General features: G+C 34.7%; 5 protein-coding genes across 6 annotated transcripts; 4 read left to right on the top strand and 1 right to left on the bottom strand.

Moving 5' to 3' along the window:
• Nucleotides 1–6: 6 nt before the first annotated feature.
• On the top strand, nucleotides 7–9,783 carry LOC100639492 (SH3 and PX domain-containing protein 2A-like). The gene is made up of 13 exons (XM_019998210.1): nucleotides 7–19; nucleotides 493–560; nucleotides 1,267–1,404; nucleotides 1,990–2,100; nucleotides 3,681–3,792; nucleotides 4,063–4,218; nucleotides 4,713–5,263; nucleotides 5,505–5,756; nucleotides 6,539–7,179; nucleotides 7,492–7,882; nucleotides 8,973–9,034; nucleotides 9,084–9,166; nucleotides 9,329–9,783. The coding sequence occupies exons 3-13, from the start codon at nucleotides 1,293–1,295 to the stop codon at nucleotides 9,510–9,512; spliced, it is 2,655 nt and encodes an 884-aa protein (XP_019853769.1). The 5' UTR covers nucleotides 7–19; nucleotides 493–560; nucleotides 1,267–1,292; the 3' UTR covers nucleotides 9,513–9,783.
• Nucleotides 9,685–11,016, bottom strand: LOC100639365 (probable formaldehyde dehydrogenase AdhA). The gene has a single exon (XM_003387636.2). It carries the CDS (start codon nucleotides 10,937–10,939, stop codon nucleotides 9,758–9,760), a length of 1,182 nt encoding a protein of 393 aa, XP_003387684.1. The 5' UTR covers nucleotides 10,940–11,016; the 3' UTR covers nucleotides 9,685–9,757.
• A 301-nt stretch (nucleotides 11,017–11,317) lies between these two features.
• LOC100639238 (gamma-aminobutyric acid type B receptor subunit 2-like) lies at nucleotides 11,318–20,083 on the top strand. 2 transcript variants are annotated; one of them, XM_019998213.1, is made up of 17 exons: nucleotides 11,319–11,670; nucleotides 11,713–11,850; nucleotides 12,316–12,486; nucleotides 12,997–13,101; nucleotides 13,180–13,245; nucleotides 13,562–13,750; nucleotides 13,891–14,020; nucleotides 14,072–14,220; nucleotides 17,044–17,116; nucleotides 17,216–17,308; nucleotides 17,359–17,503; nucleotides 17,756–17,882; nucleotides 18,437–18,544; nucleotides 18,656–18,805; nucleotides 18,889–19,212; nucleotides 19,431–19,652; nucleotides 19,922–20,083. In XM_019998213.1, exons 1-17 carry the CDS (start codon nucleotides 11,407–11,409, stop codon nucleotides 19,937–19,939), a joined length of 2,472 nt encoding a protein of 823 aa, XP_019853772.1. In that variant the 5' UTR covers nucleotides 11,319–11,406; the 3' UTR covers nucleotides 19,940–20,083. The 2 variants fall into 2 exon arrangements, with proteins under 2 accessions (XP_003387683.2, XP_019853772.1); XM_003387635.2 differs by lacking the exon at nucleotides 19,922–20,083 and having other exon boundaries at nucleotides 11,318–11,670; nucleotides 19,431–19,784.
• A 316-nt stretch (nucleotides 20,084–20,399) lies between these two features.
• LOC105313258 (rhodopsin, GQ-coupled-like) lies at nucleotides 20,400–21,404 on the top strand. The gene has a single exon (XM_011406547.1). The coding sequence runs from the start codon at nucleotides 20,400–20,402 to the stop codon at nucleotides 21,402–21,404; it is 1,005 nt and encodes a 334-aa protein (XP_011404849.1).
• A 112-nt stretch (nucleotides 21,405–21,516) lies between these two features.
• Nucleotides 21,517–22,656, top strand: LOC105313257 (melanopsin-like). Its single transcript, XM_019998208.1, has 2 exons — nucleotides 21,517–22,161; nucleotides 22,262–22,656. The coding sequence occupies exons 1-2, from the start codon at nucleotides 21,540–21,542 to the stop codon at nucleotides 22,285–22,287; spliced, it is 648 nt and encodes a 215-aa protein (XP_019853767.1). The 5' UTR covers nucleotides 21,517–21,539; the 3' UTR covers nucleotides 22,288–22,656.
• The last annotated feature ends 1,947 nt before the right edge of the window (nucleotides 22,657–24,603 follow it).

The following is a 24,603-nucleotide window of genomic DNA, read 5'->3' as shown; positions in this document are numbered from 1 at the left end:
ACACTCTACATCATTCACGGTATGCCTGTACATGGTAATCTTAGCCCTTGTCCAAGCAGATGTTAAATATACGTACATAAATGTATGCTGAAGTTCTTAGACTTCCTTTTGATAGATGATCATTCATATTTAAATAACTATTATGCTTCTTTTCATGGCACATGTATAAAGTTTTTCCATAAAATTGGTGTTTCATTTTTGCTTTTTATAAAATGTAATCATAATACACGTATAGTAGGCCCATGCCTTACATTATACATGTACATGTAGCATGAGAATAGTACATCCAAGTACATGTACTATAGTACATGTATAAAGTATACGTGCTAAGGTTTACAGGAACACGTAGGTGATGATTCCTTATTTAGTGAAAAAAGATGGTAATAGTGGGATATGTAGTATCCTTGCTTCCTGTGAAGTTAGGAAAGTATTTTATTGGAATATTCTTAGTGTTAAGTATTGTTAATGATTGCTTTGTTAATACTTCTTTAGTGTTCTTAATAAAGAAACCTCTTCCAGTTCAGGTGCAGCGCACACCAATGGACTATCCAGCCCAACAGGTTCGACATAATACTCATACATGTACATGTAAAGGGAGAGGAGAGGAGTGTAGAGGAGCTTTTAATGATTAGAAGATTAAAATAGACATAAAAATTGTTGTGCATATGGGAATTTAAAAAAATGATGTAAAGTATATGCTTGTACGAACAATTAAGACATGAATACTCCTCTTTCATTAAGCTTACTGATGCATGTACATGTACATGTACATTTATTTATTTTGATCTATTTATTTAAGATCATTATTTATGCCTCTACCTAGTACATGTACATGTATTTATTTTCTCTGCATTACCATATCAATATATAAATGGTGAGGTGTATATTATTCAAATGGTGTAGGAGTAAATAGTCTTTACTCTTTATATCAATTTGTAGTGCTTCACTTAAGCAACAACTGAAACCATTAAGCCTACATGTACATGTACATGCACTGTAGTTAGGGAGTGTGTTTGTATACAGCATCCCCCCTTCCTATTCTGATCATTATCTATTCTGATACAAAGCAAAAAGTTTGATTTTACTTTAATTAGAATTTCTAAAGCATGTAATGTTGCTAGACATGACTGTAAACATTGTGAATGTGATACTGATTTATTTATCCTGAGGAATGCTTTCTGATGATTCCTTCCTTCTCTTATCATCTTATATCCCTTCTCTCTATTTTGACTGTCTTTCTCTCTCCCTCTCTTTTTTTTATTTCAGAGCAAGTCATTAGTCATCCTGATGAAATGGAGAACTTGGAGCAATATCGGGTCATTGCTGATTATAATCGGGCTGACAATCATCAAGTTGATCTGACAGCTGGACAGCTAGTACATGTCATTGAGAAACACGATACTGGTAATTTGTTAAACACATGTTGATATATTACATGTACAGCAAGTGGTGAAAACAACACCTAATATCTCATTACCATTAGTAGTAATGTTAATTATTTATGCATATTTGTGGAAGGTTTTGCTTGTTTGCCTTAATCTTAACTTTACCTTTTAAAGCAGTGATCCTAATTGAAATAACAGCTAAGTTTATTTGACATGAATTATTTATGATGCTGAATGTAATGCTTGTGACTCCATGGCTAAATTTAGTAGGTGCTAATAATAGTTGCCATAGGTATTACTCGTGACAGGAAGCTCATTGATCTTACCTCAGAATAATTTCACCATAAAAGTCTTATTGTTTGTGTAATTATACAAATACACAAGGTACTAATGAGTATGTGCATAATCATGCTCTGTTTTACCCAGACTCGAGGCTCTATTCCATTTGGCATATGAGCGTACACCTGTACTAGTATTAATAAAAAAATATGTTGTCAGCTTTACTGGCTTCTTGAGAAATGTACGCTTTGATGTCAATTAATTCTATATTTTAATTTATTTTAATTTATTTTTATATTTCTTTAATATTAAATTATTTTTGTAGGCTGGTGGATGATAGTTACTGATGAAGAGCAGGGCTATGCTCCAGCAGCATATTTAGAATCTATTGATAAAACGTATGATTCATTGGAGCCTGAAGTGTCTTCTAATGAAGGTTAGATTGATAGCAAGCGATGCATTGTGCATGTGTTATAGTGTGTTAGTCAGGGTTTCCCACAAATCATGCTAAGTGAGCTAAACAGCATGAGCTTCATGATCTGACAAGCACTACAATACAGTACATAGCATTTGGATGAATTTTAAATATTCATAGAAAGCCCAATTTTGATCAGAATCAGCTCAAATATTTACAAATTATATTATGTATCAGAAAAAAATATTAGAGTGGAGAATTTATTCAGAGCCATTTTTAACAAAATTTGGCCTAAGACCAAGGCATAGCATTGACCCAATTTTTTAGCAACTTTAAAAATTCATAAAAATCAAATTTTGATCAGAATTAGCTTAAATATTCTAGAACATGTACATGTGTAAAAAAATTATAAAATGAAGGATTCTCTCCGTGTGATTTTTCCAGATACTCTTTCACATTTTTACATGCACTTAATGCTGCTGCACATGATAGCATAAAGGGGTCCACAAAGCATATGCTTTAAATTGATTTAATAATCAATTGAATGCAAATCATCAGTTTTACCTTCTGCATGTAGCCTGATGTGGATACATGTACATGTCGGAAAACAAAAACATTGTTTTAATACAAGGATTGCCATCTTTGAATTTGTTTTAGCACATGTTCGCTAGAAGAATGTTATCAGTTACATGATTTGAGCTCATTATACACAGACGTACACACTCCTATTAGTGTGTGATACAAGCAGGTTGACACTGCTAGCCATTAGATTAGCTACGAGTATGGAATCATATTGATACAACAGTACACCTAGTCTTTGTATATAATAACCTTTGAACAGTCCCGACATACCGAGCTTCTCACTGAGAGGATATCCTTATTGATCACTGTCGGCATTAATACATGTACATTGTATATACATTGCACTTACATGTACATGTACTGGTACATGCATGCTTGGATTGTCTGTGTGTATGGTGGAGGTCATACTTTTGTCTCATGTTTTGTTATTATGACGTGACAGGCATTTCAGTCATTCCATGTATATACAACAAGCTGACTTCAATACTGTTAGGCAATAGGCATATATTAGTAGGTATAGTAGTATAGCCCATGAAGTGATTACTGGTAATTGAATTAGTAAATTGTGATTTAATTGTTGTGTTTGTGATAATAATAGTGATCACTAGTAGTCTCTTTATCACATAACTACATGTACATGTACATGTAAAACAAATGGATTGATGAAAAGTTTTATATAATTAACTCATTCTTAATTTTATGAGTGTATCATGTACATGTACATCAAGAGTCTTGTGTGTGTGTGTATATATACTGAAGTTTTATATGTACATGTACATGTGTGTGTGCATGCAATAACTGATTTTTACCTTCAATTATTCAATAAAGTGCTCAATATTAATTAGAGCCAATGTATGCTACACTCGTGATGATTAATACCATGATGGTATCTACATATACACTCATGATGGTATTAGAACAGCATGTTGTAATTTACGATGTACATATATGAGTGTAGTACTGTCCTTTAAAGTGATAGTGTGGCAAAGCACATAATGTGACTGTTTCTTTTATCATAGAGTATGAGGCAATGGAGAGTTACATACCTCAGAGTGAGGATGAGGTTGGGATATCAATGGGTGAGAAGGTGACTATTGTTCACAAGAGCATGGATGGATGGTGGAAGATAAGGTACTAATAAATTTTATATTTAACATTATAGTCAGTATCATGATAACATACAAACGATTTTGCCATATACTCTGTCTGCAAATTAGTACTATGTGTATGATTCAAAAATTTTCTTTGTTACACTTTTTAATCTATAATATACAGTATTATAGCTAATGTGGCACAATTTTAATTGTAAATGTGATTAACTAAACAAAAGCAACAATTTTACTTGTTGTGCATGTGCATGTAGTTTTATATCTAATGTTTTAATTTCTTTTTATTTGACAGTAAAAAGGGTCGAACTGGCTACTGTCCAGCTACCATCATAAGAAGAGTGAGTCAACAAACCAACGAGTCATCTCCAAGTGCTGAAAGTATCACTTACGAATCAGAGAAATCAATTTACGAGGGACTTAATATTCACAAGAAACCACCACCAAGAAGGTATGGAGAGAAAGAGAGAGAGATAAATTGAAGAATGCTTTCCATTATTGCCAATTGCTATCAACTGTAGCTACATGTATATGTACATGTATATATGAGAAATGAGTATTGTATAGCTACAAATATTGGTGAAGAATTAATATTGAGTTATTAGTAGTGCTGTGAGCTACTGTCAATTTAAAGTCTGCCATTTAATGCTTATTTTTGGCATTGCTCAATAGATGGCACGTGGCTGCTAAATCAAATCTGCCAATTGCTAATTTTTTGAGATGTCATCATGCCGCTCATCGCCAATACTTCCAGTTGTATTACATTGTATGTGTGTGGGGAGAATAGCCGAAAAAGATTTAAACCAAACTACATGCATGTTTGAAAGAGTGAGAGAGAGAGAGAGATGATTTTGAACGTGCTGTGCATATTATTAAAAATCAGTACATCACACGGGCTGCATGTGCATGTAGATGCATTATTAAACTGAGTCTTATTTCATTTAGAAACACAATAAAGAGGTCGGATGACATATACATAGTCCCCAGACCACTACTGGCTGGTAAAGTAGCAGGGACCAATATTGACATGTCCGATACACCTGCCTACTATAAAGTACCAAGACCGTCTCATTCCTCCACTTCAGGGAGTGATGAAGACAGACACGGCGTCTGCTCTAACCGACCATTCTCCCCCAATCATTATGAGATGGGCCCGGTGGATAGTGATATTTATGAGAATACTGACTTCGATCATCCGTTTGATCCATCAGAGGGTATCGTTCACCATACCATATACCAGAATACTTCATTTGATGGGACTCCTCTTCTTGATGAGCCCAAGAAGCTTCCTCCATTGAAGAAGTTTGGTTCTCCTCAGTTGAAGAAGTCTCCTAATAGGCCGCCCCCTCCTCCTAATAAACCAACTGCTAATAAGAAACCAGACAGTCCAGTCAATCTTGATTTAGATAATGAGTACATCAATCCTGAAGAGTTTGCTATTAAAGATGAGACACGTGCCCCTAGTCCTCCCAAGAAAGTACCATTCAAGTCACAAGGTACATTGTAACTGAATCATTAATATCATCTAACTAATGATTATTTAAAAAGATTTATACATGTACATTGTATACGCCTACCTTGCTTGGTCTAGAATACAAAAAAATTAAAAGAATTTAATTAGTCAATTTTGATCTTTGACCTGTTAGCATTTGTTGACAAACACAAGTTACATTATTAAATAAACTTATTTTGTTATTGTTTATTGACTTTACAATCATCATAATTTCAATTATTCAGATTCAACAGGGAGCACTGGCCGGGTCAAATATGTGTCTATAATGCCAATGCCTGAGCCACCCAAAGGAGAGGAAGGAGAGAGTAAGAGCGACTCAATAAAGAGCAGGAATAAACTGGCCATGACCAAATCCCTTGGTTTCCTTGATTCAGCAAGAGCATCGACCAGCCCAGAGAATGATGATGAGTATGTTGAAATGGATCCAGTTTATGCTGCAGTAGCTCCAGATGAGCAGCACAGTGAAGGGAATGACAGTAAGCCATTATTACAGTACATGTAGTTTATACTGTATACATGTACATGTACATGTACGTATACTTTATTGCCTACATGTGTACATGTATGTGTCACATAATTGCAATGTATATGTACATGCAATGTTGTTGGTCCAGTGTATGGTACGTTTTGTGTAACTATAATTGTAATGTACAGTAGTCATAATTATTTGTACTACTTTGTGGGTCAAGTAATCAGTCTCGTGGTTGAAATCTTATCACTGTAAATTTTAACTGCTAGTACAGTATTATTATATTACCATAATAGTACTACTAGCTTATTATCATTGTTTGTTGACAACCAACTAGTATAATAGAGCTTAATATTATTCCAAGAACTATTTCCTAATATAAAATATTAGATTATGTTTCATTATGTTATTATTGCACAAGACAGTTATAATTATGCATATTAAAATAGAATGGCCCTGACACAATGGAATACACTGAGATCACCAGACTATACTATACTCACATTAATTATAGTGATTTGTTCACTCAGGGTGTGTCCCCTCAATGTTTGAAGCTCTTGTCTTTGTATGGCTAGCAAATTTAATAAATCAATCCAGACAGTTGAGTCACTCCCTTTTATTCTAGAGTAGCTGGGTCACATTCCTGCCATATTGTATCACATTAGTGAAGTATGCTTTTACCTCAGTATTACTGGCTACAGTTTCATTGGCTTATTGAATTCAGCAAATTTATTTCTATTATTGTTTCATATCTATCAATTATTAATTGTTATTTTGTTTTTATTGTAGCCACAACTGCTGGCAGACTAACTCCAGTCCAACAAAAGAAGAAGCGTCCACCATTACCAGTCCCTTATGTTAAACAACAACAACAACAACAAGCAAGTGAACAGGCGGTTGAGGTCCCTAGAGGTAACATACTCAAAAGGACTAAAAGCTTAGAAGATCTTCTAGCAAAGTCTGAGTCTAGTCCTCTAGCACCAAAGAAGCCACTTATACCTTTAGCAGGGAAGGGATCACCGTCAAATGGCTACGATCACATCAAGCCATTACCGAATCCAAAACCATCGTCTTCTCCAGCTCATAAAAAGCCAGAGCCGGCAAAAAAGAAGCCATACCCCAAGTTCAAGCTAGGAGGAGGTGGGAGTGATTCAAAACCAGAGCCAGTTATATCTGCCCCTGTGCTAGTCGACTCAACAAAAGATATACAAACTCCTCCACCTCCTTCCTGCCCTCCTCCTTCTGCTTCAAAGAACTCTCGGTCTTACACTGCTATTGAGGATTATACTAGTCAGGCTGATGGCTGTCTTAGTTTTAGTGCTGGGGAGCGTTGCTTGCTGATAAAGCAGTCGTCTGGTGGCTGGTGGTATGTCAATATTAATGGAAAGGAGGGATGGACTCCTGGTGAATTTTGGGAAGAAGAGAAAAGAGTATGTTTTATTAGTTTATTTTGCTACTTTTCTCCTTAATCATACAAATGTACATACATGTACATGTAGCTTCTCTTCAAATTGTGGTTAAATTTTGGTAGAATTTTGTGCCCTAAAACAGAATTTAGAATTTTGATATACGAAGCTTAATTTGCCAAAATTTTTATAGCTACTGTATCTTCTGGCTTTTTTTTTATTTTTTGTTTTTCTTGCCCTACATACATACATGTATGTATGCATCCTCAGCTCTTCCTTTTTCTGTTTCACACACTACATGTATTTAATATGACGCATATATGTTTTGTCTGTTAGGCTATGACAGTTGCTTCAGCACAGCCTCCACAACTGCCTCCACAGAAACTTCCACCCACAAAGCCAAGGAGTGGCACCACTGCAGCCATACTGAGTGACACCCCATCCCCCCCTCTCTTACACCAGCACTCGCTTGATATTCCTCGAACTAATTCCAATTCTGATGGGAGTCCCAAGTTGTCTAAAGGTAGAGGCCTGCCTCCTCCTCCTAAGCCTCGTCCATTGAATTCGTCGCCTCCTAACTCACGGAAGTTAGAGCATCATGGCTCAGCAGCTGAAATGAAGTTTAGTTCTCCTCCTCCTCCTCCTCCACCAAGAAGAGCAGCAAGCCAAGCTAATGGATTAGGAGATTATGGTCATTTGTCTGATGTTACAACCGCCACACCAATAGGTATGTGTATGTGTGTATTAATAGTTTTTACAACTACATGTAGTATGCATCATGTATAATTGAACGTGTCTAAACTAAATGTGATATTGTAGTTAACTAAAACAACATTTGTTGCTTGTGCTTTGTTGGTTCACACATATCGTATGTACATGTACATGTATATGTACATTGTACATATGTACTGTACATACATTTACATGTATTTTGGTTTGCTTCAAAGACTTGGATACAAAATACCTTGTTATAGTGATCTGAATTACTGTATTTAAATTTATGACACTTTTCGGCACCTACATTGTACCTACATGTATAGCAAGTATTGGTAGAACACACAGCCCTGGGTTTCCTACAAAGCATGTTACATGTACATGTACATGTAAGTGAGCTAAATATGCTTCATAAGCTGACAAGCCTATAGAGCTACTTTGAAATTCATAAAAAATTCAGATTTGATTGGAATGAGCTCAAAGCTTCTCAACAACATAAGGACATGTATTTGTATTAGAAAAATTATAGAGAACCTCCTAATTGTTTTTAGCAAAATTTGGCCAAATATCCTTTCTATAGTACAGTACACATGCAGTTATAGCAACTTTTTAATTTATAAAAAATCTAATTTTTACCACAATCGGCTCAAATTTCTAAGCAACTTAAGAGCTTGTATATGCATCAGAAAATGTAAAAAACCATTATGGCAAATGTTTGAGTAATTTAACTGACATAAAGCTAAATGCATGCCAAAATCCTCCAGGAAACCCTGAACCAGCTTCATGTATACAGTAGCACTAGCATATGACATGATGCTTATGTCAATTTTGATTAGGATAGACTTTAACATGTACCTGTATCAATGATAGAACTATAATATCAGTTTGTGCTTCAAAAAGTACCGTATTACATGTAATTGCTTGTCATTTCCTCTGTATTACGTGTGGTAGACATAATGATAGACACAACTTTCAGTTTTATGCATGAATGCCTTGAAAGGTGTGTCATTTGAACAAAGGCCCTTTGAAACTGACTGGCTATAAGTCTTAACACTTGTTTTAAAGCTCTCTTACTAGTATTTCATTTGTTATTATGTTTTCAGAGGAATTCTCTTGGTATGTTGGAGGAATGGAGAGAGAGAAAGCTGAACAATTCCTCATTGAGGTAAGTATTGAAAAGATACATGTAGTTATACTATTGACCTGTACTATAGAATGGTAAACAAAGAGAATTCTTGGTTAGAGAAAGAATCAATAAGAAGGGATATTATGCTTTATCAATAAGACACCATTACAGGTAAGCACAGGATCACATTTAAAGAATAATACGCAATAGCAATATATACACATACATTTTAATAATGAGCACAATTATTTTGTAGACGATTATTATTGCCTTTGTACATAATGACTTTGTGTCTCAAAATTATTTCTCGACTTTTATTTTTTATTCATACAGTGTCAAACATTTCAATATTGATCCCAAACCCGATGGCTCATACTCCATGGGAGTGATGCAGTTCTCTAGCATTGAAGAGATAGTGAAGCACTACCAGCACAACTCACTCTTTGTACACGAGGGACAGTCTGTTACTCTCGGGCAGCCCGTCAGACGCAAGTCAAGTAAATTTGCTCAACACTGAGTTTGACTCTCTCCCTCTCCTTCTATACATAGTGTGTGTTTATATATAATTTTGTGATTGTCCATCCTATTTTTTCTTATATTATTGATATTCATTTTTTTCCTCCTTTTTAATGACATGTTGTTTTGTAATATGTGCAGGACACAGTCGCATTAAATTGTCATGTGAATCATTGCATGCACCACAGTGTTATTGGAATTTACAAAAATTAATGATGATAATAAATATCTATTAATGTGTTCAATTTATGTCTCATTGTTTACTTTTAAAATTGCTCGGCCAGATATTTTGCCTTCTTTAACGTCTCTCAATGCTTTCATGCAATCAGCTAGTGGATAAACACTGAGGGTAGGTGTCTTAATGTTGTCTATATTTGAGGCAAGAAATTCAAGCATTTCCTTGAAGAGATTGTAAGATCCTGTATGAATACCGATTATCTTTTTTCTCCCAAGGGACAACAAAGGTAGCTGGACATTTCCTGTCCCACCAAACAGCCCAACAGACACTAGTACCCCATGATTACCAAGGAGGCGAATGGAGACATCAAACGTTAGAGGGTTATTCACAAAGTCAAAAATTATTTGATAGCCTTTCGTAGATATTTTGTCCCGACACATACTGGCTTGTTCTTGTGGAGGCTTCAATGTTGAGAGGTGGAATGAGTTTTGTATAAGACCTTCATCTACAAAGGTGCTTAATTTTGATTCATTGATATCAATGCCAGTTATAGCTACATTGGGTTTTATTGCTGGCTTGAAAAGAAGTGGAATGAATGAGACAGCCCACGAGCCTAACCCACCTAATCCAACCACAGCAACATGGAACTGATCATCACTCCTCCAGTCTCCAGCTTCTGGTAGCTCAGCCAGCCCAGTCTTCACAGCATTATAGACAGTTAGACTAGAGCAACCAAGAACAGACCCCATGTCAATACTAATAGCACTGGGTAAAGGGACAGCATAGCGATAATGAGGAACTATCACAAACTCAGAATACCCTCCATTAATGTTCATACCAATCTCTTGTGATTTACCTCCAGTGCAATGATCATTGTTCCCTCTCTCACAATACCTGCAATCCCCGCAAGCTATCCATGGATAGACAATCACACTATCACCTTTACTGAGTGAGCTCTCATCTTCCCTTACATCAGGACCAAACTTATATACAGTACCAGATATCTCATGACCAGGTACTTTAGGATAGCCCATCCCTTCACGACTAGCAAACAGTAAATATTCTGAGTCTGAGAGGCGGAACCCTCCCTCCAGCCATTGATGAAGGTCAGTGTGACACACTCCAGAAGAATGGACCTTTATAAGTACTCCTTTTGGTGGCAGATCTGCAATTGCTTTAGAAAGGGTTTCTTCTTTACACTGGATATCTTGGCCAGGTGATACAATAATGTATTGCTTAAACATTGCCATGATTAAGTGATGGCATGGGCTGATTGCTTTGGAAACCACACCTAAAGACTCATGATTGTTTAGACAATCATTGATATGTACACAGATAATGAATGTTGGTAAATTAATTTTCTTCAATGAGAAATGGGAATACTTACATGTATAATTATTGATAATAAATTTATGAGCTGCTATTATTGGTACAGATAAATTCCTGATGCTATAAAATGTAATCATTACAACTAAACAATACTAATAATTAAGTGTTTGAAACCAAAAACGTAATCATTTATACTTCAATCAGTATCACTTAATTGGCAAACTGTGCTAATAACACAATTTAAAGTACAACTACCAATCACAAACTGCAATCACTACTGAACTACAACCATAAGTTACATCACTCACTGCACTAGCTGCAGCATTCACTGCACTGCAATATTGACCATAGCCACGCCTCCCATTTCTGCACACTCATCAGTACAATCATGACCTCGATCATGACGCCTCTTTTTCTTCTTCTCTTCTTTTCCATCCATTACTCGGAATCATTCCAGCCTTTCTATCCTCCATCCGAAGCAAGTAATCCTGATACGAGGGTTAACCTTTCCATTGCTCTTCTTATGTCCTTTGGTGGTGCTTTCAACAGCTCTGGAGCTGTACCTGGCATTCAAGTGGCATTGGACCTCATTAACAATGACACCGATCTGCTACCAGGATATAGACTAGGCTATCAGCTAATGGACTCTCAAGTAAGTACTCCATTCTTTTACACTATTTGTTTGTTTGTTTAGTGTAGCCACAGTATAGCACTCAAGTCTTACTTCCAACAAGTGTTGTATGGTACGCCTAAAGTTGCTCTCATGGGATCAGGTTGCTCCCTTGCTACTGAGCCAACGGCTGACATCAGTCACTTTTATAATTTAACACAAGTGAGGAGAAAGCAGTGCGTGTGTGTGCGCGCGTGTGTGTGTGTGTGTGTGTGTGTGTACATGCTGGTGAAAGAGAGATGGTGGGAGCAACAAAACATAAAAATGAAAGGTATTATGGATAAGTGGTATTATGTTGTTTTTCTTTTGAGAACAAACAAACTTTAAGTGATGCATGAGAAAGAGTTAAGTTGATATTTTGACGCAAGTATGTTATTGTAACAAAATTTTATAATTGACTCCAAATTTAGGAAGATTATTAATTTCTGAGTGAAATTATGTTTGCTTTTAGTAGACACGACATTCTTAATTTTTGCCATGAAAAATTTTATTTGATTACTGCTCTTATAGTAGCAACATACATGGGTATTTATGGGAAGCATTATGGGAAGTATCAAGCGAATTGTGTAACTGATCATGGCATTATAATTTAAATAATTATAGCTTATGATAAGAATCATTGTGTAGGTCTCATGTGCCTCTTCCTCTTCTGAGTTAGCTGATCGTGTTCGTTTCAAGTCTTACTTTCAGATGCTACCTACTGAGATTGATTTAGCCAGTGGTTTTGTGTCAGTGTGCATTCAAAATGGCTGGAGACACTTGTCTATTATTAGTCAAAACGAGAATATTTTTATAAATGTAAGTCCCACATTTACTCATTTTTAAAAAACAATGAAAAAGCTGTGTTCAGTGCTATAATAGCTGTTACCGTACAGTTGCTGTAATTTGTATGCAATTGTCAGATATTTTAGCGTGTGCTTAATAAAGTGGTGCCATGCAGGCCATAAAGCAGCATGATTTCACATTTTGATTTCATACAAATACATTATCAGCTTGTGTAATTAATTAGTAAGCATTGAATACCTTTACAATCAACTCAGTTCAAATTTATAAGTACTTTGATCTACTAGTAGCTCTATTGCCTGAAATAGTGTGTTGACAGTACATCAATAATTTATAAAATTTGTAAAACCAAAAGTAACCACGAGCTTTCAATAAGTTGGTGCAATTTATAAATAAACTATGAAATGCATGCAAGACTGCCTTTCCTTGTTGCATTCACTATACCGTATCATTATACCGATTCAATGAAAATTTAATGAGGTATTCAATGAGAGTTTATTCTATTCTATTTTGCTATTTTTACAGACAATAAATCGTCTCAAAGTATTGCTACCACAGTACAATATTACTCTACACATTGCTTCATTTGATACTGATGATGGGCCTCTATCACTGGGCAATGCACTTTTTGTAAGTTTGTGATCAAAATTTAACTTTTACTAATACTTATATGTGTTGTAAATTGACAGTTCTCCCTTCATTTTTTAGGAAGAAAGAGCAAGGATATTTTTTCTTGCAATGTATGCTCCAATGGCCAGGAAAGTCCTATGTAAAGTAAGCTACCATTAATTTGTATTACATGAAAAGTATAGTGTATGATGCTAACTGGATGTACCATACAAGCTGATTTATTGGCGAGGAATTAATATTGGCGATTGGCGGTTCTATGAAGAAATCGCCAATATAAAATCTGCCATTTTGTTTCAAACTGAGCATGCTCAATGGCAGGTTATGGCACATGGCAAAAAATTGCCAATATAAAATTTGCCAATAACTTTCTATAGGCAAATTTGCCAAATATTACTCCTGCCAATAAATCATCTTGTACTGTAGTCTATTAACAGAGTTAAATATTCCATTATTTTAATAGGCACATGAGGAAGGACGGTTGTATCCTCGTTACACGTACTTGACTTACGGATGGTATACAAGTCAATGGTTAATAGGGAATGATACTTCATGCTCTCAGAGTGATCTTAATGCCATTGTAGAATACTCATTAGCTGTTACACAGTATCCTGACACTGCTAACAAATCATATGTCACTGATGCTGGGATTGTGAGTAATACTTATCTAGTCACTAAAAATACATTTATGCAGTTGTTCTGTGTACACAAATATTGAAACAAAATCTGTAGAAATAATAGTAACAACAATAATTATTATTTTCATAAATATTACATGACATATCCTTGTAGACTCATGATGACTTTTTTAAGTTGTATGATGAAAGAAGAAAAGAGCTTGGATACTCTTACCTGATCAATAGTGAGCACTGCTTTGATGGAATGTGGTCTATTGCTTTTGCTCTCAATCAAACAATCAATGGTAAGTGTATTATTTAATTAATGTAATAATAAATTTTATTGTCTGCTGTAGAGCTTAATAGCAATGCTACTCTCAATAGACTGGCTGCAGAGGCTCAGGAACTCAACAGTTTTAAAATTGAGGATTTCACTTACAGGAATAACATTGTAAAGGATATAATGTTCAAGTATCTGTCAAGAACTAGCTTTATTGGAGTTACTGTAAGTGTAGCTACATGTACACTTTATTACTATTTTGTAGTATGGTTGACTTTAAGATCAAAGGAAACTCAGAGTCTCTATATCCCTCAAAGTACTGTGAAGGCACTCTTAGTACTCTATGGGATTTAGAGAACTGCCGTTGTCCATACTAAGTCCTGTATAGAGCTATGAGAGATTTGTCTCCCATAGCTCTATTGGACTTAGAGCACTCCAGTACTGGAAGTGCTGGGAGTTGAACTTTGACCCTTTGGAAGTCTGTGGTGACTTCCAGAGGAAGTTCTAAAAACCTGTTCAACCCATTGTATATTCAAGCAAGGAAGGACACAGAAGCAGCAAAGGGCTTGCTTTATAAACCCATAATTCTGACAAGGCTATAGTGGGGCACACTTGTGGTCAGTGGTCTATGGATATCATTGTGGTGACCACGTGACATTGTGGTTTCTCTACATGGCACTCACAGGAGTAAACAAAATGGCTGCGCTACTACTTTGCTTTGGAATATTTCTCCCACAAGACCGGATCTAATAAGATCAGGTTCTTCTGAGAATTCCTTGATCAGGGCCGTAGCCAGGAACTTAAAATAGGGGGTTCGGAAATTGCTGCACGCAAAGCGCGCAGCAAAAATTTTGGCAAAAATGGGCGCGGTTGGTAGGCGTGGCCTTATTTTTTGCGCATCTCAGCCATGTGCTGACTCAGCTAAAATGGCTATCTGTGCTTCTCGCTGTTGCCAAAATGCTAATCCTGCTTTTGCAGTGCTGTTCTTCATGACAGGAGCTAATCTAAAACTTTTTTGCAGCTACAACAGAGGGTTCGTCCGAACCCCCCGAACCCCCCCTGGCTACGGGCCTGTTGATCTCAAAGTCAAACACTACAAAACAATTAAAGCATGGTTCCCTTGTGCTCCATTGGATTTATCCGCATGAGCTTCCAGTCTCGTTGCTAAAAATAGAGCACGAAGCCGAAGGCCGAGTGCTCTATTTTTAGCAACGAGGCCGGAAGCTCATGTGGATAAATCCAATGGAGCACTCGGACCCATGCTTTAATTAATACATATTATGACACTGGCAGGGCCTGAATTAACAGTCAAATATCAGACAATAATTATTTCTGAATCAATTGTCATACCAAACTTGTGTTGTTCCACCATTTTGCTTCAACAACAAAATTTTTATGATACAAATTTTAATTAAGCAACGAGAGCACTAAAGTGCATACCCTCGCCACATCTGTAACAGTTTTAATAAATTAAGAGAAAATAATTAGTGAAAGTTTTGAGACAGAGAAGAAGCTTCAGCATGTAATAGATTTATTAAAACTTAGTGAATGTTTTGAGACAGAGAATGTTTTGTATTTTTTAGATAGAGAAGAAGCTTCAGCATGTTTGCTGACTGCTGCATGCTGCAGCAATGTAAAGGTGTGACTGCAATGAAGGTGTAGCTCAATCAAGCCATGCTCCACCCGCACACACAGTTATGGAGTAATGGTGGGCTAAGTGGTCAAGAAAGCTTTAGTTTTTCTCGACTTTTAAACAGTTTAGCATACAATTGTTAGGCTCTATTTGTTGCATACAAACGTCTATTGAGTCCCTGATTTTTAAAGACTCTGGCCGCTACTTCTGGAGAAGAGAGCCTCGCCACAAGGTATGAATGTTTGAGCTCTCATATCTTGAAAACAAAGATGATTGGAGCAATTTCTTACATTATAATAAAAGATAAAGTTTTGTTCTATTGCTTCATTAGTTTTTTGCTATGATTCCTTTCACGATGAGAGAGTTGTGCAAGTGCCGACCTAAGTTCAAAAACATTGTTAGCTTTTGCTCCTGCAGAAAAGATAAATGAAGCAGTAGGATGATAGGAACAAACTTTTTCTAGCTCTAGTGTTGATTATAAGACTCTTAAGAACTCAAATAGAAAGCAGCAGAGGCTTGAAAACAGATTTGGCTTGGACACACACACTGACAGGACAACTGCTTTACCCTCACTTCCATGCCTACGCGTGGGCTCGGGTAATAACCAACTAATTTTGTCATACAGCAGGGTTTCCCATAAAGAATGCTAAGTGAGCTAAACAGCATGAGCTTCTACAATGGGTCATTTACATGGCTTTTGAAGCAACTTTAAAAATTCATTAAAAATCCAAACTTGAGTGGAATCAGCTCTAATTTTCTAAAACATGTATATGTATCAGAAAAATTTATAAGAATGAAGAACTCTCTCATAGCCAATTTTGACAAAGTTTGGCTAAAGATTCTGTACTGTAGTACAGAAACTTTGGCCTAATTTTTAACAAATTTAAAAATTCATTAAAAATTCTAAACTGAATTGGAATCAACTCAAACTTGATACACAACATAAAAACATGTATATGTATCAGAAAAAAATTTAAAGATAGAGAATTCTCTTCTAGACATTAGTGACAAAGTTTGACCTGTGATCAAAGGCTATAATAGCCTTATTTGGTCATTGGCCCAATTTTTAAAATTGATAAAAAAATCCAAATGTGATCAGAATCAACTCAAACTTGAAAAACAACATAAGGGCATGCATATGTATTTTTAAAAATTACAAAAATGGCAATTTTTTGTTGTAATTTTTGTCAAAATACTCTTACTAATAGCTAGAACTGGATTTTAGGCCTATTTTCAGTACCTCAACAATCCATTGACAAGAAAGCAAAATCCTATGGGGAAATTCTGTTTGACTGTTTCATAGAAATGGCAAATAAAAGCGATGTTGTGTCTGAGAATGTAGTTTCAGGTTTTACGCTGGATACCATAAACATAAATATGATTAAAATTTTTATAATGTTGTGTACTATTTGTAGGGGCCAGTGTCATTTACAAGTGATGGAATAAGAACTGTCAAAAGACTAAGAGTACTACAATATAGAAATGGAAGTAAGACAAAAATTATAACTACATATAGTTGTATTTGTTAGTGCATCTTATTTATACTTTTACTATGCCTCATTATTTGGAACATTTTATCATTTTTAGCCTTACAAGAAATAGCAGCTATAATAGTCAATCAAGACAACAGCCTTCAATTCAATTACATTGAAAATGAAAGTGATGCTACAGTTTGGCCACGTAAAATTCTAGGTGTACGTGTAAATATTATGATCCATTGCTCTTTGTAGTTGGAGTCCCTTATGATGGAGTAGCAACAAATGTAACAGTTTCTGTATCCATTTCAATAACAGTTATATACTCACTGCTGGCTGGTTGTGGTATAGGGTTTACTGTTGTATGTCTGATATTCAATATATTCTTCAGAAAAAACAAGTATGATTATCTATCATACAGCAGGAAATTTTGAAGTGACTTAATTTTTGTGAATTGCTAAAATTTGGTGATTGGCAAATTTGCAACCATTTGATATTGAGCATGCACATAAGGGCTCAAAATGGTGGGTTTTTATTTTGGCAATAGCTATCAAAACGCCAAATTTAATTCTCTCTAAAATTCCCTGCTATTTGGCATTATTGATTTGTGATAAATGTTTGTTGTGATACTGTATTCCTTTTACTGTTGCAGGCTTATTCGATTGTCTAGTCCTAAACTGAATTATTTCATTATTGCTGGAGCTATCATAATGTACATGAGTGTCATTGTATATACTCTGCCTAGTGAATCAGAACTGGGCAACACTGTACTATGTAATGTGAGTGAGAAAATTAATGATGATATTATGTAGATCTATACATTGATACACAGACCTTGCAACAATATTAGCCTATAAAGATACTGACCAAAATCGGATACAATTTTTTAATTTTCTTAAAAATCAGGCCACAGATAGTGCAAAAACATTTCCCAAGTTTTGCCAAATTAAATGAAAATAAATCATAGGTACCGATATATATCTATAAATAAATAGAGGCTTGTTCTTCATTAATTGTGTAGTTACATGTACATTAGACCAGCCTATCTAACACTTTGCAGGGCCTGACCAATTTGCCAACTGTTGATAAAGCAACTTTGTAATGTAATTTAACTTCTTGCATTGCTTATACAGCAAATGACACAGACCTTGCAAACCATATAACACAACAAAGGAGACTAGTTGAATGTCCCTATATTGTGTGGTCACATTAAACAAATAGACCATATATGAAAGTCAATTTAAATTAATGAGAAGGCTAATTATCGTTTTATTGCTATTTTAACTCATTATTTTGTTACAATGTCATCACAATTTCTTTTATATTCTTGTAGTTAAAGCCCAGACTCTTTTCTCTTGGTTATTCTCTTTGTTTTGGAACAATTCTGGCCAAAATGTGGCGAGTTTACTACATATTTACAAACCCTAATATGAAAAAGAAGGTATAATGATAGCAATAAACATGTTGCATATAAAACACAGCATATTCCATTCATTCACTATTATTATTCTTTAAATACTGTAATTATGGTTTATATTTAATATGCTATTAGAGTGGTATTAAAGACTGGCATCTCTCACTGTTTGTTCTGGTGGTTATGATCATTGATCTTTTACTAATAACAATACCAACTGCTTTTGAAGACGCTCGCAATACAGCAAAATTGATAGAAAGAAAAGAGAATCCATCAGAAGAAGAAGGAGTAAGTAATTCCTACAGCTTTTGAGAATGCATGAAGCAATTAATACTCATTCTAAGGGTAATCTTATTTGATTTTCTTTTTAGGCTTTAGGTTACAGGACTGACTATTACACTTACATATGTGAATCCAGAGGGCGTGACATATGGCTAGGGGTACTGTATGGATTTAAAGGCGTACTCCAAGTTGCTGCTTTATTCCTAGCCTTTGGTACTCGGAGGGTTAAAGTGAAAGGACTGAATGAGTCAAAGTTTGTTGCAGCTATTATCTATATCACAAGTGTTGTTTTGGCTATCAAGATCATAGCAGCTATCACACTTAATGAATATGTTAATGTGTTTTCGTTCCTTTTTGCTACGTGTATACTAATCACTGCAACTACCACACTTGGATTGATATTCATTCCTCAGGTTAGTATAGTGCGAGACAAAGATGGTGTTTTTTGTGTGAGTGCTAAGAGAATTAAAAATAATGTATTATTGATTATCACTTTTATTGTTGCACAGTGCTATCATGTTATGTAATATGCATGTATAATTTTGCAGATTAGTTTAATTTACCACATTGTACTTACTGACCTTCCCTCACACAGTTACTCTCTTTAATTTCTCTTCCTCTTTCATAATAGATGATTGGTTTATACAGAGATCCCACTGGAGCAAACATTTTTTATAGAGAATCAGCTGCACCTTCTTCAGCTGCTGCTGTTGCTGCCACTGAAACTTTCAAAACAATGAGTTTAACAGGAGAAAAAGAAATCGAAATCAGCAATGACCCATTCCTCAGTGACAAGGAAAAGATTGAAATGTTAACTAAAAAAATCAAAGAACTGGAGAAAAACTCAAATGAGGTGAATGAAATAGAAAGAGAAAATAAAGAGCCTGAGAATAAATGTCAATAGGAGGAACAAACAATAAGCTAATTTACACTGTGCATTCATTGTGATCAGAATTTTATAATGTTCATGAACATTGCCACTTAAGAGTTAGGATATTTCTAACCTTAAATTTATGGTGTTTGTGTGTGTGTTTGTGTGTGCGTGTGTGTGCATGTGTTTGCACTCAGGGTAAAAAAATGATTTTAAGTTTAATAAATTGCTACATAATTTTTATCTGTCAGGTCAGCACTAAAGAGTGAACAGAGGATACAAAAGACTCCAAAAAAGAATTATTATCAATCCCAGTAATTATTCTTGTATAAACACTAATTCATAAAACAAACAAATAAACTGTAGCAAAATTTTTTAATTCCACAAAAATTTTTATTGTCATGCAACTTGAATTTTTGACTGATAATTTTCTCTTCAATGAAAGGATTTGGGGCAAATCACCTTGACTAGTAATTATAGGGCCAATAATAGCTATGGAATCATAATGTATGTGAAAATAAGCTTGTTTGGTAATCTGTTTGTTGCTACTTATCATGCAATAGTTGTTAGTAGCACCTTTGCATAGCGACTTCCTTTCTTGACATCAACAAGGGAAATTATACTTTCCTTCAAAAGCAGTGCCTTCATCACTTTCCATATACTCATTTTTGACAAATATAGTTTTGATAAAAACAACAAAAGCATTATTTTGTGTTCAGTTGAATAACAATGTCTCTTCTTGAACTCAATTCTACAACCTTTACTGCTACTGGTGAGGTCAATGGTCCTGCATTTGCAGCAGCATTTGCTATTGAAGGACTCATTGGTCTAATAGCTAACATAACTGTGCTAGCAATAACCCTTTACCAGCGAAAGTCCTGGAAGCAATCATCAACCGTATTTTTCACATCCTTTTTACTAGCAAATATCATAACAGTTATGTATATGTTAGTGTCTTCTATTTCAATTGGAGCCGGAGAATGGATCATTGGAAGCACATTTGAAGAAAAGAGAGCAACTTGTACTTTTACAGCTTACGTTATATGGCTTGATAGCATGGCTCTGACAATGACGATTGCTGCCATATCATTTGATCGGTTTCTTTTTATTGTCAAACCTCATCGTCACAAGTATCTCATGAAATCCTGGATTGCCCTGATTGTGACAATCAGTTTGTGGGTACTGTCTGCAGTCGTTAACATTGCACCATTTTACAGTCATGATGAATATAAAGCTGGCATATATGATTCTCAAATTGGAATTTGCCTTAAAAGTTTTTCTGATTCATATCTAGATTACATATATTTCTTTCTAGATATATTATTTCTTTTGATAATAGATTTTATTATCCTTGTGACATCTCTTTGGACATTTTGTTTTACCTGTAGGTTCATGCAGACCCAGTCTGAAATGCCTGGCAATAATAGTGTTTATGTCTCCAAGAAATGGAGACTTTTTGGAATATTTGGAACTATGCTGTTAGCTTATATCATAGCTGTAATTCCAGCATATATTTTTGGTGTTATTTCAATATTCTATACTCTACCACCAGCAGTGAATGTTACCGCTGCACTTGCTTATGGTTCAATTGTTATTTCTAACCCAATTATTCAGTCTTACTTCAGGCCAGACATCAAAATTGTTTTAACTGCCATCATCAAAAAGATTAAGCTAAAAGTTACTAGAAGATATCAAAACACAACCCAGACTGATGCAAACATGGAACTAGAGTGATGTTTACTGTTATTTTGTTTTTTAAAAATAGTTGTTAATATAACAATTTCCTTAGTTATTATGATGTGTTAATAGTGAACAAACAACACCATAACAATAAAGGTTGTCTCTTAAAGTGCTTCCTGTGTCTATATAATGCCATGCTTTTTGTTTGTAGCAGCAATAAATTTTTCTATAGACATACTTTTAGAATTTACTGATTTTGTCATGTCATTGTTTGGAAACGATTCAGATGGCTTTGGCTTTACTGGAAATGTCAATGCTCCGACATATGCAGCAGCACTGGCTATTGAAGCAGTTGCTGGTTTGGTGGCTAATTTCACAGTCCTTGCAATAACCCTATATCAGCGAAATTCCTTTAAGCAGTCATCGACAATCTTTTTTACTTCTCTTTTACTGGCCAATCTGATAATGGTAATATACATTTTGATAACTTCCATTACAATAGGCACTGAAGAATGGATCGTTGGAAGCACACACGAGGAAAAGACTGCAACCTGTGCATTCTTTGCATACATGTCATGGAACAGTTACATGACTATGTCAATGACAATAGCTGCTATATCTTTTGATCGATTTCTTTTTATTGTCAAGCCTCATCTTCACAAATCCTTCATGAAGCCTCAAGTAGCTCTTTTTGTTACCATTGGGATTTGGTTACTATCTGGAGTCATTAATACTACACCATTTTATGGTCTTGGTGAATATGGCTATGCTTCATATTTTGGGCTTTGTTCATCATTACTTGATAGAAAAGGTTCAAATATTGCATATCTCTTCATTCATGCAGTAATTTTTATGAGCATTTATGCTTCAATCTTTATCACATCTCTTTGGACATTTTGCTTCACTCGTAGGTTTATGCAGAGCCAATCTGAAATAGCCAGAAATAGTGTTTATGTCTCTAAAAGGAAAAGACTCTTTGGAATATTTGGCACAATGCTTTTAGCTTATGCCATAGCATTGTCACCAACATATATCAATAGTATTGTTGGAGTATTCTATGATATACCACTGGAAGTATTTGTTATCAGCTGTATTGTTTATAATTCCATCACAATCATCAACCCTATTATCCAGTCATATTTCAGACCTGAGATTAAAATAGTTTATAAAACTATTTATACAATAATCAAGACAAAGATCAGGAGGCAGTAACTGGGATCATTTTTGAGTGGAATTTATGAACAATAGTATATCTAAGTACAATTACTAAAACTTAGAACTTATACATAAAGACAAGCAAAAATACAAGTTTTTGTTGACATTTAGTTTTTATTTGATTTTTGTAGCAAATAGTTGCAAATGTTCTTTTACACATTTTAACTTTCTGAAAGGATTCTTCTGTGATAAATAGCTTGCATGAACTTTAACTGTAACATTATTCATCTCAATACAAGCTAGATAATTTTCATGAAAATATTCCACCACAATAAATAAACTAGTATTTTTGGATTTGCGTCAATGAATTGTTACTAATCATCAATTCATAAATCAATTCATGAAGAATATGCATTTTGTAATGTGTGAGAACTATAAGTGCTTAGTGGAATGATTTAGATCTACATTAATGCACAGTTATTATTAATCTGTTTACTTATCACATGATATACGAAAGTTGTTAGAGAGAGGTTTGGTTGTGAGGACATTGAGAATTAACCTCAATAACACTGGGACAGCTTGTGGACTAGCTGACCAAATAGAGTAATAATGAATTATTTGTTATACGTTAGCAATTCTTATTGTATAAAGCTATTGTTTCATAATTTTTATGTCACTGTATTCAGTCTATTGACCATCATTAAAGGCTATATTAATGCACCTAAAATTAAAAAAACTTTTTTGTAAAAAATGTATACAAAAAACTTTTTTGTAAAAAATGTATACAAAGTATGGCTGTTTACAAATTACAACTTGAAAATGGTGTATAAACAACAAATTCCATTTTACCTATAATCTCATGTATCCTTGTACCTTTTACATTTTAGACTATTGATTCCTTAAGATCTTCACTGTATATTCATGCATTATGGTAACATTGAACACCTGCTGCATATCTGGTCACGCCTCATAAATATAATTGACTCAATTATTTTTACTTCTCAATGTTTTATAGCTTTAGATGTATTTATTTTGGGGTATATACAAAAATTTCTAGTCTACAGTACAAAGTAATGATTCATTCAGGCATTGACCGTGCTGCATATGACAACAAGTACATTTCTATTTTGAGTATAGATCATAATCAATATGAGTAGCATAAATTTGTACAAACTTAAAGCGCAGCTGCTCTCAAGGAAATGCTTTTAATCACCATTTTAAATTGAGTTTAAGTATTCGTAATTTTTGTTTCTGCTTACGTGCAAACCACAGTTGGAGTATAAACTGGGATTTATGGTACTTATTATTTTGATAATGTGCTTTCAACATTTTGTTTTACAAACAAAAGAGCCTCTAACCTGCTATTCTCTGACATTTACTCAATGAATAAACTATGGGCCACTTTGTCTTTCTATTGCTGTTAAACCTCACATTATCAAGTCTTCTCCTTTTGATCAGAAGCTTACTGTGTCTTAATTAAAAGGCTAAGAGATTTGTGAGATATGCTAATGACTGAGTTCAATTTGTCACGTGAAGAAAGGAAGAGACTTGTCCGTATTCAGATTCAGCCTATGTACATGGTAATGAAGAAAGTGGAGCAAAATTAATTGTAGCAGATACATTATTATATTATTAATAGGCATTGAGCAGTTATAGCTGGAAAAAACTTAAGCAATTACCAAAGGAAGATGGTCTTGCTCAGTATAAGTGTATTTTTTATGATGAAGTCTTTTTGCACGCATGGAAGTAGATAAAAGTATGACATTTGTAATGTACATGTATATTTCAAATTTTTAATACTATCCATGTAGTCTCCTCAAATAAAATTATATGTACTATATAATTACAGTCAAATCAAAGGTGCTGCAAGGTGGCACATATAATTGGCTACAACCGGGGTTTTAGGTTAAATTTAAAAGACTTTTAGAAAAAAAGGAGCTAGAGCATGTGTTTTCTTCTGAGTTACTAGCACATTTTTTGATGGAGATTAAATAATTTAGTCAATATGCAAAGGTGATTTTGATGTTTAAAAATTAAATGCATGTAATTTTTAAACTCTACTGCCAGTTTGAGCATTTTCTCAATGCATTAGCAACTG

The sequence above is a fragment of the Amphimedon queenslandica genome, unplaced genomic scaffold, assembly GCF_000090795.2.
Source record: "Amphimedon queenslandica unplaced genomic scaffold, v1.1 AMPQUscaffold_13334, whole genome shotgun sequence".
NCBI classification, from domain to species: Eukaryota; Metazoa; Porifera; class Demospongiae; order Haplosclerida; family Niphatidae; genus Amphimedon; species Amphimedon queenslandica.
This window is presented reverse-complemented; position numbering and strand designations above follow the sequence as displayed.